The sequence below is a fragment of the Nelusetta ayraudi genome, unplaced genomic scaffold (genome assembly GCF_046127955.1).
Source record: "Nelusetta ayraudi isolate G7.1 ecotype Tasmania unplaced genomic scaffold, CSIRO-AGI_Nayr_v1 ptg000071l, whole genome shotgun sequence".
In the NCBI taxonomy this organism is placed as follows: Eukaryota; Metazoa; Chordata; class Actinopteri; order Tetraodontiformes; family Monacanthidae; genus Nelusetta; species Nelusetta ayraudi.
The window spans coordinates 3,147,531-3,163,199 of NW_027466121.1; the positions used below are offsets into that span (position 1 = coordinate 3,147,531).

The window sequence follows — 15,669 nt, forward strand, 5'->3', positions numbered from 1 at the left end:
CCTGAACTCCATTATTGAGGCTTGAAATTATATTTGTTTTTGTCGGCAGTCATATTGTGTCTTGAAATATGGCCTTTATGACATTTAAATCATATATTGGTTTGAAGGAAATTCAAAAAGGAAATATTACCTTAACTACTGCTTTTTTTTCCTGCAAATTTGACTGCCCTCAAACACATTACCAATAGGCAGCGCTGTGCACACACTTTTCTGTTGTTTCAGTCACAGTCTGTCACACGGTTGAGGCGTGTGGTGATGCTCTGAGTGAAACTTGGAATGTAGAAAACCAACCAGCAAGAGGGGAAAAAAAAAACGGGCACTGGGGAAATTAAGTGATGCTGGTGATGGCAGTCGATGTTCTGAGCAGGTTGGTGCACATCAACTCCAACTCCATCTCCATTTCCTCCCTCATGTTCTGATTAATTGAAGATATAATGACAGTTTTTCCAGATTTCTTCTCTTGCCTGACTGGGTTGCCAGGCTTTGTTTTTTACGTCTCGGTTATCAGGGCCTTCGGAACCAGCACATCCCGTAAAGTGCACGTGCACTTCAAAGTGAAGCTTCAGGTGTGTCTGCGTGTGTTCATGTCCCGCGGGACGCGGTGGAAAGTCGGCGTGTTTACAGCAGTGCGTCTATTTCTGCCTCTGAATATTTCAGCCTGTCTGAGTGGCTGACTGTCGTCCTCCAGCCTCACAATAGACGTCTGCTGTCGTGTCGACTTGCGTGTGTGTTGACTTTGGATGCGTCGATTAAGGTCCGGACGCTTGAGTGCATGTTGTGTGCACGTCACAGCCGCTCAGGAAGTCTTCCCAGTCCTGTTTCCGCTGGAGTGGCTGACCTACCCTGTGCCCCGCAGCCGTCACATGACTGGGTCGGCCAGTCACACGGGACCATGTGACGGAGCGGCACAGATGAGGCGCCATGCTGCCTTCTGCCTACTTCCCTCTCTTTTTTTTTTTCTTCCCTTAATTACTGCATGACTGCTTAATTACTGCCCTACTGATGTGTTACCTACTTGTGTGTCCTTGTTTGATTTTTTCGACAGGCTTTCATACAATTCTTCCGCTTTGCAAGTCAAGCCCGACTGATCGGGTTTTACCGGGGAACAACCGCCATCCCAAACATTATAGATTGACAAGCACGCTAATGCAACGTGACCGCGTACGTTGAAGTCACAGCAATCGAGGGTGTGGAAAAGAGGAGAAGAAGCGAGTGATAGAAGGGATGGATGTGTGATAAAGATTCAAGCAAGAATGAAAGTAGAGGTGTAGTCAAAAAACGGTGGTGAGAGCGCCGACGTGGTCTGGTTTAGAGACACTGAGGGAAAGACAGGAGGCAGAGATGGAGGTGGCTGAGATTAAAACGCAGAGTTCCTCTTTGGGAGTGACCCGGATGGACAAGATCAGGGATGAGAACATCAGAGGGACGGTGAATATTAGATGTTTTTTGCGATGAAGCAGAGAGGCCAGACTGTGATGGTTTGGACATCAGTCAGAGGAGGCAGAGTGAATATATCAGTTATCAGTGCTGAGGTTGGAAGTGGCAGCCAGGAGGTCTGGAGGAAGAGCAAAGGGGAGATTTTGGGTTTAGAAGAGGATGAGGATGCAGAGGACAGGGTTGGATGGAGGCGGAAGTTGCTCGGGCTGCGCTCCAGAGAGTCAATTCAACTGGCAGGCGAGCCGTAGGGGGCGCTGCAATTCCCAACTGTGACAGGAGAACCAATCAGAAGCATCAGAATAGTATCAAACTGGAATCTGAGGGGAGAAGCAGAAAAGGACGGTGCTTGTGTCGAGCCAGTACACAAGAAAACCATGAGTAGGATGAACTAATTCAACATAAGGCCCAGCCTTTTTTTTGATAAATGGGTCAGGTGTAATTAAAGTTGTATAATGATAATTAATAATAATTCCAAAAGTAACCATCATTTTTCCAGTAATCTAACTGATCACAAATATTTTCATTTTGAAATTAAATTACGTAACAATGTTACGTCTGACTTAACAGTATGTTGAAAGTCGTGAAATTTATTGCGATACTCGTGTATAAACAATGCACAATGCCAATGCGTGTGCGCGTGTTTGCACTGATGCACCTTTCCTTTTCTATCTCCCCCTCTTCACCATGTTTCCTCCTCATTCCTGGGGCCTAAACCTGCAGCTAGCGCTGGTGACTATATGCTGCCCCCTGTGCTCCACTTATTGCCTCGGAGATTGCTGCTGAAAATCCCGCTGCAACGCACCAAAGGGCGATTGGAACTCTCCCGATGCGTATCGCTTGCGTGCACCTGCGCAGACCGCACAGGTGGGAGGTTGATTTGGAACAAATTGATCTACTGGATTATTTCCCCGTCGCTTGACGCCGCCAGCCAGCGGCTTGACCTTGACCTCGGTTCGTTTCCGGTTTCGTGGCCACCTGGCACTGATTTTGAGGTCATTTTTCTTTTCACTCTGCAGCCAACGTGCTGATGTTCCCGCAGGCAATATGGTAATCTCCCATTAGCTGTTTGACACCCGTGTTTGTTTTTGCCTGCCGTGTCACCATCCTAACACTGACATGTTTCCATTTGGATGAGTGTGAATCGAGAAGGCGTCTCTGCTTCCGCTCCGCTTTACACAGCAAGCCTACAATGTCCAATGACGAACATTTATTTCAGGTTCACGGCATCTTTGGTAAAATGCTAAACGAGAGACGGAAAGGACGCGCACGGCTGCGATCAGATCAGTTTGTAATGCTGCTTCACGCCCGGCAAAGTGAGGTCGTGGAGTGAGTCATGAGAGCGTCTCTCACATTGTCGCTGAGCGCGCTTCAAAATCAAAGGTTTGTTTCCTGCTTCTCATTGTAAAAGCAGAACGTAGCGAGCCAAAGTGCAGTGGAAACAGGACGTCTCCCTCCCCTCTGTTCCGCGGCTGAACAATTCAAATAAATCTGCATCCATTTAACGCTGGAATTCTCTCCAGCTGCCAGAACACCAGTTAGTATTGTTTTGTTTTGTGCTCTGCCTGTGGGTTCGCCGGTTTTTCCAAAATCATGAGAATTGCGCATATTCGAAGTTGGCTCCCACAACAAAAAAAAAAGTATAATTCTTAAATGGGCCTCTCGGATAAAGACTTCATTTCGTCCAGTCTTGATCTGATGCCTCTAAAGTAAGTTTCTCAACCAATTTCTCACAGTCATTCCTTATATCAAAACCAATTATGAGTCGACTCCATTAAGCCAAGGAAAGTGGGGGGGTGGGTGGGTGGGGGGTGGGGGAGGAGGTGAGGCGGAGGGAGCGGAACTTTGAAATACTACCTATTATGCAGATGACTTTGTACTAGAATCAATCATATTCTAATCAGCGTTGAACATCCTGGTGGCTGTTGCGCGGCCCGCATATGGAAAAGTGTTATTTCATGAAGCGCTAAGAGCGCGATGAGAGGCTGCTTCACTGCAGGACGGGCTGGCTGTTTGGATGTAGGTCACTCAGCAGGAGGGTTGGTGGTGGTGATGGGTGGGGGGGTGTCACTGAGCTCATTGGCTCTTTGCACATCAAACACGGAACTGTATAGTATTTTTCGAAATATAATCTGCGGCCGACTCCTCAGATCTTCCGTCCTCGGCTCGCTGCTCCGTTTTTTAAATTTTGCCATTGCAGTGAACTGACGTTCGGCTTTTGCCTCGTTGCTTCTTCGGAGTCTAATCGTGATTTTTTTTTTTTTTTTATCATGACAGATTTACACACTTTCATGGGTCAAGTTAATCATCCTCTTTTAAGCTGTTGCCAGACGTGTGTTAAGCCTTTGTGTGTGCGTGTGTGTTCATCCTGCCATTAAAAATAACATCCAATGCCGGCGCCGCCTTAGCATAAGCCGCGTTGAGTGCAGGGTGTGATTAGACTATGGGATGGACATAATCAGATATCAATCTACGATAACTTCCCTCTACTTTGCCCAGAACTCTGCTGAACCATTGTTTACACTTTCCTTCTGTAAACGAAACCGCCGTCACAAACGTTCCCCTCCTGTAAATGAAGCGACGCGCTCGCTTCCTGTGCTCCGCTCGCATTCAAAGACGCGCTTGCGAGTCGCTGCGTGAAATTGACTGATAACGTTTGCGGCGCCTCATCGCTGCCACTACGGCTGTGACTCAGACGGGAGCGCGGCGGCCGGGGACAGGCGTCGCTCTGTTTTTCCTCTTTATCTGTCACGGCAACGGTAACCTGCAGACAGCCAGCCGCGGCGAGTGATGCCACTGATTCACCGATACCTCGGATAGTTTCAGCCGCCGCCTTTCTTCCTTTCCACTGAGTAATTGTTTTGGCATTTCAAAGGCATGTTTTTTTTTTGTCTGGGTTTGTGCTGGAAACCGTAGAGCAAGTACAAACTGAGGGTGTTGCGGTCTCTTATAATTAGCATATAATAACACTTCTCTTTTTTCCCCCTACCTTGTCTTTTTTGCTTTGAGTACATTAAGCCATCAAAGAGGAGCTTCGCCAAAGGTACCCTGGAATCCAATCTCACACCGGTGCTTCAAAAAGATGTTTTTTTTTCCTTCCCCCAAATTCAATTTCTCTAAAACTACACAGCCAGAGAGGAAACAATTAATCCTTTCTGCTGGCGCCCTTGAAAACGTTCTGTTCGGAAAAGGTAGTATCACAACTATTGTGGCGCAGACTGACAGGGCACTTCTTTTATGTTGGGCCTGGGGGGCCCAGCGGCACACCCAGAATGCTTGTACAAAGAGCTGTGAAAAATGACATTTCAGCTTGACATTTTGTGACTTTTTACGCTTCTCTGCCCCCGTAGCGTCCGGCCAAGGACCAACACACACACACACACACACACACACATGTGCCAGACACATGCGCCAGACACACTTGCTGCACGGGCGCGGCCCCACATATGTCAAAGGTCTTCTCGAAGGGTGAACTGTAGATGCAGCCAGGAGGCTGGAAGTAGCAGCGGATAATGGGTGGATTTACGGATCAGAACGACATTGTTCAGTCAGGTTCGTACATCATCGAAAAAGTGCACCGCGTACAAGTTGACACGGCAGGAGAGAGTGACAACAGGGGATGAGCAATAATTTGTTTCCGCACCGCTCAAATATTAGAAACGTGACATTGGAAGTCATTGGAAGTATGGAAATAGGTTCAGAAGACTGTTGCCAACCATTTATCCATCCATCCATTCATTCATTGTCAATCCACTGATATATCCACGTTAAATGTGAACGGCCGAAAAAGAAAAATATTTTCCCATTGTCAAGTATTCCATTTTCAGTTGCGATATTCTGACCTAAAAACTGTTCTCGCCTCTTACAATCGCTGAAGATCTGTCGCAGTCCGTTCACACATAAGAAAAAAAAAAAAAAAACTGTTGTTGCCAGGCAGTTTTTCCTCACACTTGGCAGTTCTCTCAGAAGCGCTACCGGGAAAAGGAGGCACGCTGGTCTCTCGCTCTCGCACAGAGAGACACGGTTCAAGCGCACAGGTGCCATCGTAGTGATGCTGTCCGATGTCACGGCTCCCTGCGGCTGCCACCGCCGCCGCACCGTGACTGCCATCCTTTCTGCTTCATCTCGCACAAACAGATGGACGCTCCGAAAACCACTTTGATGCTCCCAGATCCTGTCAAAGCGACAACCCCGCTCGCGCTAATCAGTTGGCAAATACAAAGCCGCACAAATGCCAGGATTAAAACTCCCTCCAAAATCCACATGAAAATGCTTTCATTTTCCAGAAAAGTCGTTGAGTAGCATTTTTTTTTTTTTTTTTTTTATTCATTGTTAACCACCGTTCTGTTTACCTGATCATTCATCCGTTTGACAATCCATCCAAATTGCTTCCTGCTCTCTCGCCTCCGCACGGACAGATGGATGCCCTGAATAGTACCAGGAAATGGTTACATGTCCATCCTGTTGGACGGCCTCCTTCTCTTGGACAAGACCAACTGGCGTCGGATCACCGCGTCTCCTACCGCGTTCCTCACCACGTCGAGAATGTCCCCACTCTTTTCTCACCACCGGCACTCCCACTCGAAATGAAGTAGTTTTACATCTCCAAGGAGAAAATAGTTCAGTGTTTTTAAACCAGTGTTCTTTGGCACAAGAAATTGTCCTGTTTGTTGGTTCTGCAGTAACATACTCCTCCTGTTCTCATCTTCCAAACATTACCTCAACCTAAAACGTGTTCAAATATTTGTCAAGTGATGGAAACAATGGAAGGAAAGAAAATGTCATATTGAGTATAACTTTCACAGTTGAGCTCAGTCGGAACCAAAATGAAATCAGCTTTATATCTGCTGTCTGCCAAACTGTGTCACTGTATGTGATGTTGTCAGTGCGCACGCATTGAATAGTACTAAAATCTACCTGTTTAATGATGGAAAATACACAGTTAAAGAAAACACCATAGAGGTTGGGCTGTGTTTGTGCAAAATTCGAATTTCCTAAAAAAAAACCAAACATACCTCTTCCAAGATGCTATCTTTGTGCTATCGAGTCTTTTTTGGACGACTTTATACAGAATTTTTTTTAGCAGGGAATGAGAAGCTGTGTCTTTGAAGCCGTTTTGTTGACTTTAGCTGAGTGGTGCTGTGTGTGGTTAACCAGGCCTGCTCTAGTCTCTGAATTATACAATAAATGTTTGATTGCATTAATTATACTATAAATGTACTACCGGTGAAAAGGTCACACTGCACACATCCACAAGTGATGGTAGTTTGCGAGCAACATCCATTTTTAAACTGTCAGAGCCAGCAAGGCTTTCTCTGCCGGTCTAAACATCTTGTCCCCCCCCGTAAATATGTTGATAAAATGTATTGCCTTTTTTTTTTTTTTTGAGTATTTACAATATTGATGGTATTATCAATAGAAGTAAGACTAAGTATGACTGTAGGCCGAGACATGAATTGCACGGTCCGCCACTGTTGCATGATAAGACTTAATCACTACTGTGCTACCATTTATTGTCATGAGACTTTTCACTGCAGCACAGACCAGGCCTGCTGTCACTGAAGATATTAGTAGCATTGACAACACGCCGGTTGGAAGCGAGAAGATAATTGAAGTTAAAGACAACTGGCTGGCTCACTCCCAAACTTACTCTGACCCATGCCGGGCTGACAACCAATTGGCTCGCCACCATTCACCCACTTCCTGACCACCTGTCTCGCTCATGGTCGGCGTGGCAGTGTGGCCGGAAGCTGCTTAGCCGCGCTGCTAGTGTTGTACACCGGGCTGGGGAGGACAAATCCACCAACATTCCGTAAGGATGTGTATAATTATATTTTCTCGAACACCTGGGACTGCTTAATCCCTAGGTCACGGCGTTGGTAGCAACCTGGCAACGCTTTGCAGGACTGTGTCGGTCTTTCAGAAGGGTGCCAGGATGCGTTGTGCCAGCTGGCCAAGCACCATAGTCAATACATACCATAACTCCGGCCCAAAGCTTGTGTAAATATGTAAATGGCCAATGGTGCTTTGTGTCAGCATTTCCATGCAATGAATCTCATAATCTGCATATAAGCTGAATGTCCTCAAACAGAAATAGGCAAAAAAACGCCCCGTGTGTTTTGTCCAAGCAGATAAAGCGGGTCAGTTCTGCTCTGATCCACATTTATCCATCTTTAATCCACACGTTCTGTTTTTACAGCCATCCACCATCCACCATCATCCTGCCCATATTTGTTCTCAGCAGAGGCTCCTCTCTCCTAGCGTTCCGCCAGGGGTCCGATGCTGGAGTCGCATATGTCGCGCTCCACCAGAGCAGGTGGCTAGCTGTTGGAGAAGAAAACACCCAAAATACTACTAACAGTTCAACATATGGGTCAGTTCCCTCCGGAAGCCATTCCATTCCATTCATCCTTTCAGTGCCCCAATGGCCTCATTGATTCCCATTAACTTAACCAACACATATGTTCTTTTTACCTCCTAGTGGTACCTATACATGTGGCCTCTGGTCCATCATAGCTGCGCATTGGTTTTGATTGAATCGACCAGTTTGCCAGAGAGAAATGTCGACAGCAACGTCTGCTAAACTGAAGGGGGGGGGGAAAAGCAGGTCTATAAAAAGAAGGGATTAAAAAGAAAGCAAGAAAAAGCATTTTGCTTTTGCGTATCTCCACTCTGGTCACTTTTTTTCGGTACACCTGTTCAGTTGCTTCTAAACATATAGCTGATTAAATGAATCACATGGCAGCAGCTGGATGCATTTAGGCATGTAGACGTGGTGAAGACAACTTGTGGAAGTTCCATCAGAATAGGGAAGAAAGCAATATCATGTCCAAGGTTTTTACAGAGAAAGGTCAGAAAAAGAAAATATCCAGGGAGTGGCAGTTGTACGATTGAAAAGGCCTTGTTGATGCGAGAGGTCAGAGAAAAATGGACAGACTGGTTTGACTGGACAGACAGAGATGATTGCAAGGCAACTCAAATAACCACTTCAGCATAGACGTGCACGTTCTGAGGGTAACAGCCGTTCCGACTTCCCACCCCCCGTGTTCTTCTGCCGCAGGAACATCATCATCTGCATCTGTCTTTTCGAAATGATCCCAAGTACACAACAAAGATTCACGCAACAAAGATTGACGACGCAGTTGCAGCTCTGACGATTCCGCCGACCTTTCATTTGTGATCAGCGAAGACATTTTCCCACGTGGAGACGAAAAAAAACAAAGCCATCATGGGCCTAACCTGTACACCGGTAACACTGCGAGGAGTGAACCTCAATCAGCCGCGAGCAGTGAGATCTCTCTGGGCGCGGTGTCGGTTGACGGCTTTTGTTCTCGAGACGGAACTCCAAACATGTCAAGCCAGCGTCTGTTTCGGAGCGCCGAGAGGAAACACCATGCGCAGAAAGAGAAGGCTCGAGGCGCCTTTTTGGACATGACAACAGAAGGAAGCGGTAGATTTTAGCGGAGTTTAACAAGCGCGTATCCTCTCCTCCCCGCGGAGCCCGAGTAATTGGCCCAGCCATCTCCGTCTCCGTCGTTTCTCACCCTCTTATACCAGCGAGCGGAGCTCTCGCAACGCACGCAGAGGCCCCCCCGAAGAATCCCGTATACAGGACGAACTGTCAACGCGTTCATTCCCTCTCATGAATATATACGATGCGACGTCCTATAATGAGAAACAGATTGCTCGGCGGTGCCGGGTTAATGGCAAGAGGGCTGAGGAGCTTTACAGCAGGTACCCAGAGTATTTGAGGTGCTGTGACTGGAGCTGGATCTCGGCAGCCTTGGCGTGCGCAAAGTCAAACCTTTTAATTAAGCAAATCCCCCCCGGTGGAGATACGAGGAGTGCGGGAAGCGTTTGAAAAAAAAAACAAACAAAAAAAAAAACGTGCGCGCTCTGCATGTTTGGTGCCTGGAATCGGAGCGAGCGCCGAAATGAGACGCGGCGCTCGTCGCTTTCTGTGGATCTCCAGGGGTTTTCATGCCCCGGTCGATGACACTCAACACGTGTCACAACTTTTTGCTTTCAGAACTAACAAACTTGACGTCGGGATCTGTCGGTCGGTCGGTTGGCCGGTCGGTTGGCCGGTCGGTTGGCCTCGTTATTTTCTCACCGTTCAGCCGCGCCAAAAGCAAAGGTGCCTTTGAGACTGTAACGTATTAGGCAGGATAATCGCCTCAGTCTGCCAAAACCTTCATCCTTTGTCGAAGCCGCAGCGAAGTCGGTTCACAGAATGGGATTGAAGGCCAGAGCCCGGCTGAACTGAATAGAAGTCAGCATTGGGGTTTAGTTGCTGTGCAAATGCGTCTCAGACTTTTGCGACGTCAAATTCATGATGAGAGTCACCGCTTCAGGCGAACTCTGCCCGGGAGATCAGAGATCAGCACCGGCCCGAAGTGCACGTCTGTTTAATTTATATATAATATATAATATACGGCTACTGGCGAACCTCACAGATCAGATTAGTGCCTTGGAAATCGCAGCTTGCGTGCGTGTGTGTGTGTCCCAGTTGGTACGCTCCCGAACATCTAAATAAATTCCCTATGCTCTATCCGCCAATAAGTGACCTACTTCAGACGTTATTACTATTTCCCCCACAATTGCAGCTTTAGTGCTTTATTTTTGCAAATCCTTTCAGGGAGGTGTGTGTACGTGCCTGCGAGTCGAGGGCCAGCAACGTTGTCGATCTCATTTCGAGTGTGTTGTGGAAGTGTGAGTGCAGCAGTTTCAAACCCTCGGGCCAGTTGAGCCACTCTGGTTTAAGGACAAACTGACGTTTCGGAGCACTGCAGCTGTGCGCTGCCATGACTGCATATGTGTTTACACTTATGTAAATCAGCCTTTGGGATGGATGGGTCGACGCCGTCTGTGCTGCCCGTAACTACTAATTAAACGCTCTTTCCGCTTCTCCCCCCCCCACCCGCCCTACCCCCTTCCCCGCCTTCCCTTCCCTCATGTGTCCCACAGCTGAGCAGGGTCACCGTGAGTCACCAAGACGTGGCGTCTCGCCTCTGGATCCCTCGTGGCCTTCCGACCTTTCAGCCACCCCCGGGACCGGAGACACAGCCGGGGCTAATGACAAAGATGTGTTCGGAGGAGCCGAGCCCAGAGCTTGGCCCGAGGGCAAAGTGTTTGCCGGGGCCGGGGCGGCGGTCTGGACGGAAACGGAGGCAGGGCTGCGCTCCGAGGCTGGCAAGGTCTTCGCCGAGACTGGAATTATGAGCGGAACCGGCGTCTGGGCCCAAGTCGGGACCCAGTGGAGGCCCGGGGACGCCGAGCCCGGCCTGCCCAGGGACCCGGCTGCCTGGCTGGAGCAGCAGAGGCTGCAGACGTTTGGAACGGGCAAGAAAGAGCAGCCGGCCTTCTCGTCCGTCGCCACCGAGCTGCAGGCACCGGCGTTGGGGAAACCTCTCGGACTGCTGTCGAAAGCCGCGTGGACCCGGAGCTCCTCCTACTCGTCCTCATCCAAGTCCTCCTTCACGACAAAGTCCGCCCCCTTGCCTCCCTCCACCACGACCTCCTCCTCTCCAGCCAGTGGCGTCGAGAGTCAGACGGTGGCGTCGGACAACGTCTCTCTGGTCGTTGTCAACAACAGCTCCTCCGACAGCAACAGCAACTCCAGCTTGGGTATGTTTTTTTTCCCACTGCTCTGCTGTCTTGGCACATCAGTAGGACCCTCAATGCAGCGCGGTGCAGTGGTTGTCGCAACCTTATTCCTTTATCACTAAATTATCCACATAGTCTCAGTTCTGACAAGGTGACGTTGACCTGGAAATGCTGGAATAATTTGCATTTCCTTCCACGTTTAGGTGGCCATACATCCAGTTAATCTGATGTTATACATGCTAGTATTGGTCTGCTGCTTCCAGGAACAGTGCATTGTGTGCACACTGCATGGACTCTTTTGCCTTCGACACGATGCCCATTACCAGCTCATTTTTCCCCACTCTCAAAATCTGACCTTTCTACAACAGACTGCAAGGGAAACATTATTCAAAGTGGGAATCCACAGTCAACTGGGCCTCTGGCCACTTGTCTCTGAACAACACACGTTTGATCCAGTTTGTTTTGAAAGCGGCCCGTTCAGTATTTTATTTTTTTTTTATGTTTTTTTGAGATAGACCCCAACCGTGACACTGTGTGTGTTCATGATAACAAGGAAACACAATACACGATACACACGGGACGCTCGCTCAAAGCCTCAATTCGCAGTTTGGCCCGTCGGAAAACAAAAGCAAAAAGCAGAGGATTGTTGAATGAAAGATGGTCTGATCTAACTCTGAACTGTCTTCCCCCCCTGGCAGAGGAGTCCGTGAGCAGCCTGCCAGCCTGGGATCTCCCCACCGTCCCGGAGTCGCTCCTGTCCACCGTGGGCGACCATGACATCACGCTGCCCGCCAACATCACCAGCCCCTTCTCCACCCACCAGTGGAACACCACCGTGCCCGTGCCGGTCAGGAACTCCTCGCGGCTCACCACCACCACCACCACCACCACCACCGTCAGCCCGTCCCTGTCGCCCACCACCGTGTCCACCCTGCCGCTGTCCTCCGCTGAGGCCCGGACGCAGGGTGCGGCGTTCGAGCCGAACCCCGGCCGGGACGTGACCGAGGACGACGGTCGGCGGCTGACCACGGCGGCCGCCACCACGCCCTCCACCACCGCCGCCACTGTGACCGCCGCCGAGACGACCGCGACTTTGCCAGAGTCCTTCACTGCCACGACCTGGCCGACCACCACCGCCGCCACCACCACGACTGAACTCCCAACCACCACCACTACAACCACCACCACCACCACCACCACCCCAACCACCACCACCACCACCACCACCACCACCCCTGCGCCCACGACCACCACCACCACGACCGCCGCCCCCACCACAACGACGACGACCGCAGCCACGACCACGACCACCGAGCCGCCGCCCACCACTGTGTTCGTCCCCGCCCACACCACGCTGCCTCCCACCACAACCACCGAACCTCCATCCAGCACCACTGCCGGGGAGAGCAACGTCCCGTGCAACATCACCGAGAGGTTCTGGGTCAGAACAGGTAGGAGGTTCATGTACCGAAAACCTTACAGAAAGACATTTATTTCACAGAAATTTTAATAATGAGTGAATGAATGAGCCAAAGACCTCTGACCCTGTAGTTTACAGGAGGCAAACAGTTTTTCTCTGAAATTTCCTGTATTTACTAAAAAAAATTGTTGATAAATTTAATGAAATAACTGATAGACGGCACGGTCGTCAGTCACACATCACAAAAAACATCTTAAAATGCAATATGTAATTATGAATGCAATATGTAATTACATTGAAACATATTACGTTTGAACTTGCACGAAGGAAAGATCACATTTTCCTCCAGAATAAACATTTCATAATGAGGGCTGCTGGCTCTAACCTTTCCAACAATTACCAGACTAATAAGGCCTTAACAGAGGTTGGCAGCAGGTCTCGTGTCTTTGGGCAGCATATTAAATCCTTAATAGCGGCGCAGTTGCTTTGTGGGGGGGTTGAAGACGTTTGATGTGCTGTATTAATTATTTCAGGCAGCAAGTTTTGTTTTAGCCAATGTGAGATTGATTAAGCGAGTAGATGAGGTTGATTTAATCAGAGCGAGGTTACTGACTTCTGTTCTTTTTGGTGTTGCTCATTCATTGCAGTTCTGTCTATCGAGCTGCGAAGGAACCGGCTGGACCTGATACTGAAGCAGAACCTCTCCAAGGGTCTGAGCCACGCCCTGCAGAGGGCCCTCAACGACTCCACTGTCCACGCACAGGTCAGTGTCCCCTGCAGTCAACCGTCACAGTCTATGAAAACAGTGAAAATCAGGGTAAATGGGTTCGAGTCATTGCAGCTTTTAGACCTTTTTTTTTTTTTTTACCCTGAATTAATTAAGAGATTTAGAGTCAGTATAAGGGGAACGTTGTGCCTCCTGCACCTGTTTGTTTTGCTCACGACTGAGGCACCTAGTGACTCATCCACAGTTCTGCGCGTAGCTCCTTTAAAGTCGGGGATCAGATCAGGAAACACAGATCACCTGGTTGTCCCAAAATAGTCATTTCCTCCACAGTCTTGAGATGTTTCTTCAGAAGACTCGTATGAGTCAATCACCAAAAAGAATGTCGTCAATCACCAAGGGTGTGGGGAAGTACACCTGCGCACATAAACCACAAAACAGGAAAATGATCAGTTTCATCATGAAAAAGGGGTCAATGATAAACAAGGGGAAACGTGGCTATTTCTCTCTTTCTCCGGTGAGAAATGAGTAATGCGTGATTTGTTCATTTTGTGAGCGGGGCCAGGCTAGCTAGTGTAAGCAACTGAGTTATTTGTCTGTTCAAAGCTTGGCCTCATGGCGAGGAGGGAAGGAAGGAGTTCAGCTCTGACTGCTGCTTCTCCCACAAACCAAATACAGCCATGCTCTTGATAAATTTAGACATATTTTGAAAAAATAAATCGCATAGTAGCAACACGGTGTCTATTCTCGCTATACTCGCTAGCCCTAGCTTAACCTGGTGGTGTTAGCCTTTCCCGCTCTCACGTGCAGAGTAATTCCATCTTTTAAGCGATTCTATTCCATAGCGTTCATTCTTTGCTCCGCCTGCCCGATCACCCACTAGCCTCGCGTGAGTTGTGCTGCAGACAGACAGTGAGGTGACTAATGCAGACCATGCTTGAATGTCAAATTTTAACCTTTTTTAACAAGTTTGCGGAGAGAGGTGATCACACACACTGTCTGACACACATTCTAGATTTAAAAATACACATCAATTGATTCTGTTGCTTTTACATTGTTGCATCACTGCTGTCAGTGTTCAGATAGGTTTATTTATTTTTGTGCTTCCGCTCTCATATTTCTTTTTCAACCTGCTTATTTTTTTCTTTTTGTCTTCATTTCTCACTCTCCACTCTGAAACACTTTCCGTGTATTTTTCCCAATGTTTACAGTTCTTGTATTTCTTGCCTCTCCCATCCCCTCCATCTGATTGCTCCCTCGGTTTAAGTCGATTGATTTTCTGCCAACCTGTCCGTCTCTGCTGTCGGCTCGTCTCCCTGTTGTGCCTAACCCTCCCCTCTGTCTGTCCACCTGCCTCCCTTCATCTCCCTCTGCGTCTGTCTTCCGTCTTCATCTCCTTCTTTTTCTATTTTTATCCAGTTGTTTGTGCGCCTGCACAGGGAATGACTCAGTCTCTCTAAGCTCCAGTCCACTTTCATCTACCCCCCCCCCCCCCCTCACGTCCTACCCATCACACACACACACACACACACAAACACACGCTCATCCTCTCCATCAGATAATGTCGACCATTATCCTGCAATCTGGATCTACTGAGAGACAGTGGCAGCAATGACTTGTAAAATTGGCCTGAGCTTAAAAAGACATTTTGGCACATCAGCACAGCAAACAGGTACTGGATTTACCAAAGACAACCCTGTCAAAGGGCATGCGATTAGAATGTGACAGCGGGGTTTTTTTTTTTCCATTATTAAATATCCCCCTGTCCCTAATTGCTTGTCAAGCCCTGTCAGCTTTACTGCAACAGCACAGTGGCAGTGAGGCAGAAGTCGCAAGCAGACGGTGAGGGCAAAGCAGTGTGGCATTAGGTAGCAGACTGCTTTTCAATTGCGATTCAAAACAAATGAATGATGGAAACAAACAAGCAGCTTCTGCCGGGCTCATAAAAAATGGAATGGAAGTGGCATTAACCTGCAGGGTGCTCAGGATTATCGCAATAAAAAGGCTGTAATGTAATGTAATTTCACTGTAATGTAAAATGTGTGTTTATGTCCTTGCCAAAGCAATATTTACAGGCAAATTATATATATATATATATATAAAAAAAAAAAAAAATCAGTTTCTTCTATTTATGAGAGAGTGTATTATCAACTGTTACTGCCTGTCCATGAAACCTCTTTATGTGCATTAAGAATAAATTTGCACTCGGGGAACAGCATTATTCCAGAGCTTGTTCTGTATGAATGTATGAAATTAGTTTGGTTGCTTGAGGTGTTTTTTTTTTGTTTTTTCCTTTTTCAGAAGCTAATTTGAGAAGCTAATCAGAGCGAATGTCCAAAACGTTTCATGAAAACAGGTTTTGCTGAATTAAGTAAATATCAAGCTCAAGTTACCTGCGCTGTTTGCGTCGACAAGTAAAGTAACTCCTGAAACTCTCCAAAATCCTCCCCCCATTCTTCAGCTGGGTTTGTTCACCTCTGCTTCC

The 15,669-nt window shown here is 48.0% G+C and overlaps 1 protein-coding gene across 6 annotated transcripts in view; it reads left to right on the top strand.

Moving 5' to 3' along the window:
• The window catches only part of kiaa1549la (KIAA1549-like a), an 89,785-nt gene that overhangs the window by 20,003 nt on the left and 54,113 nt on the right, over positions 1-15,669 (top strand). For all 6 annotated transcript variants that reach the window (XM_076042774.1, XM_076042773.1, XM_076042770.1 and 3 more), the window contains exons 3-5: positions 10,402-11,061; positions 11,739-12,491; positions 13,108-13,223. In XM_076042774.1, the coding sequence (XP_075898889.1) occupies positions 10,402-11,061; positions 11,739-12,491; positions 13,108-13,223 (1,529 nt within the window). The remainder of the gene's footprint in view (positions 1-10,401; positions 11,062-11,738; positions 12,492-13,107; positions 13,224-15,669) is intronic.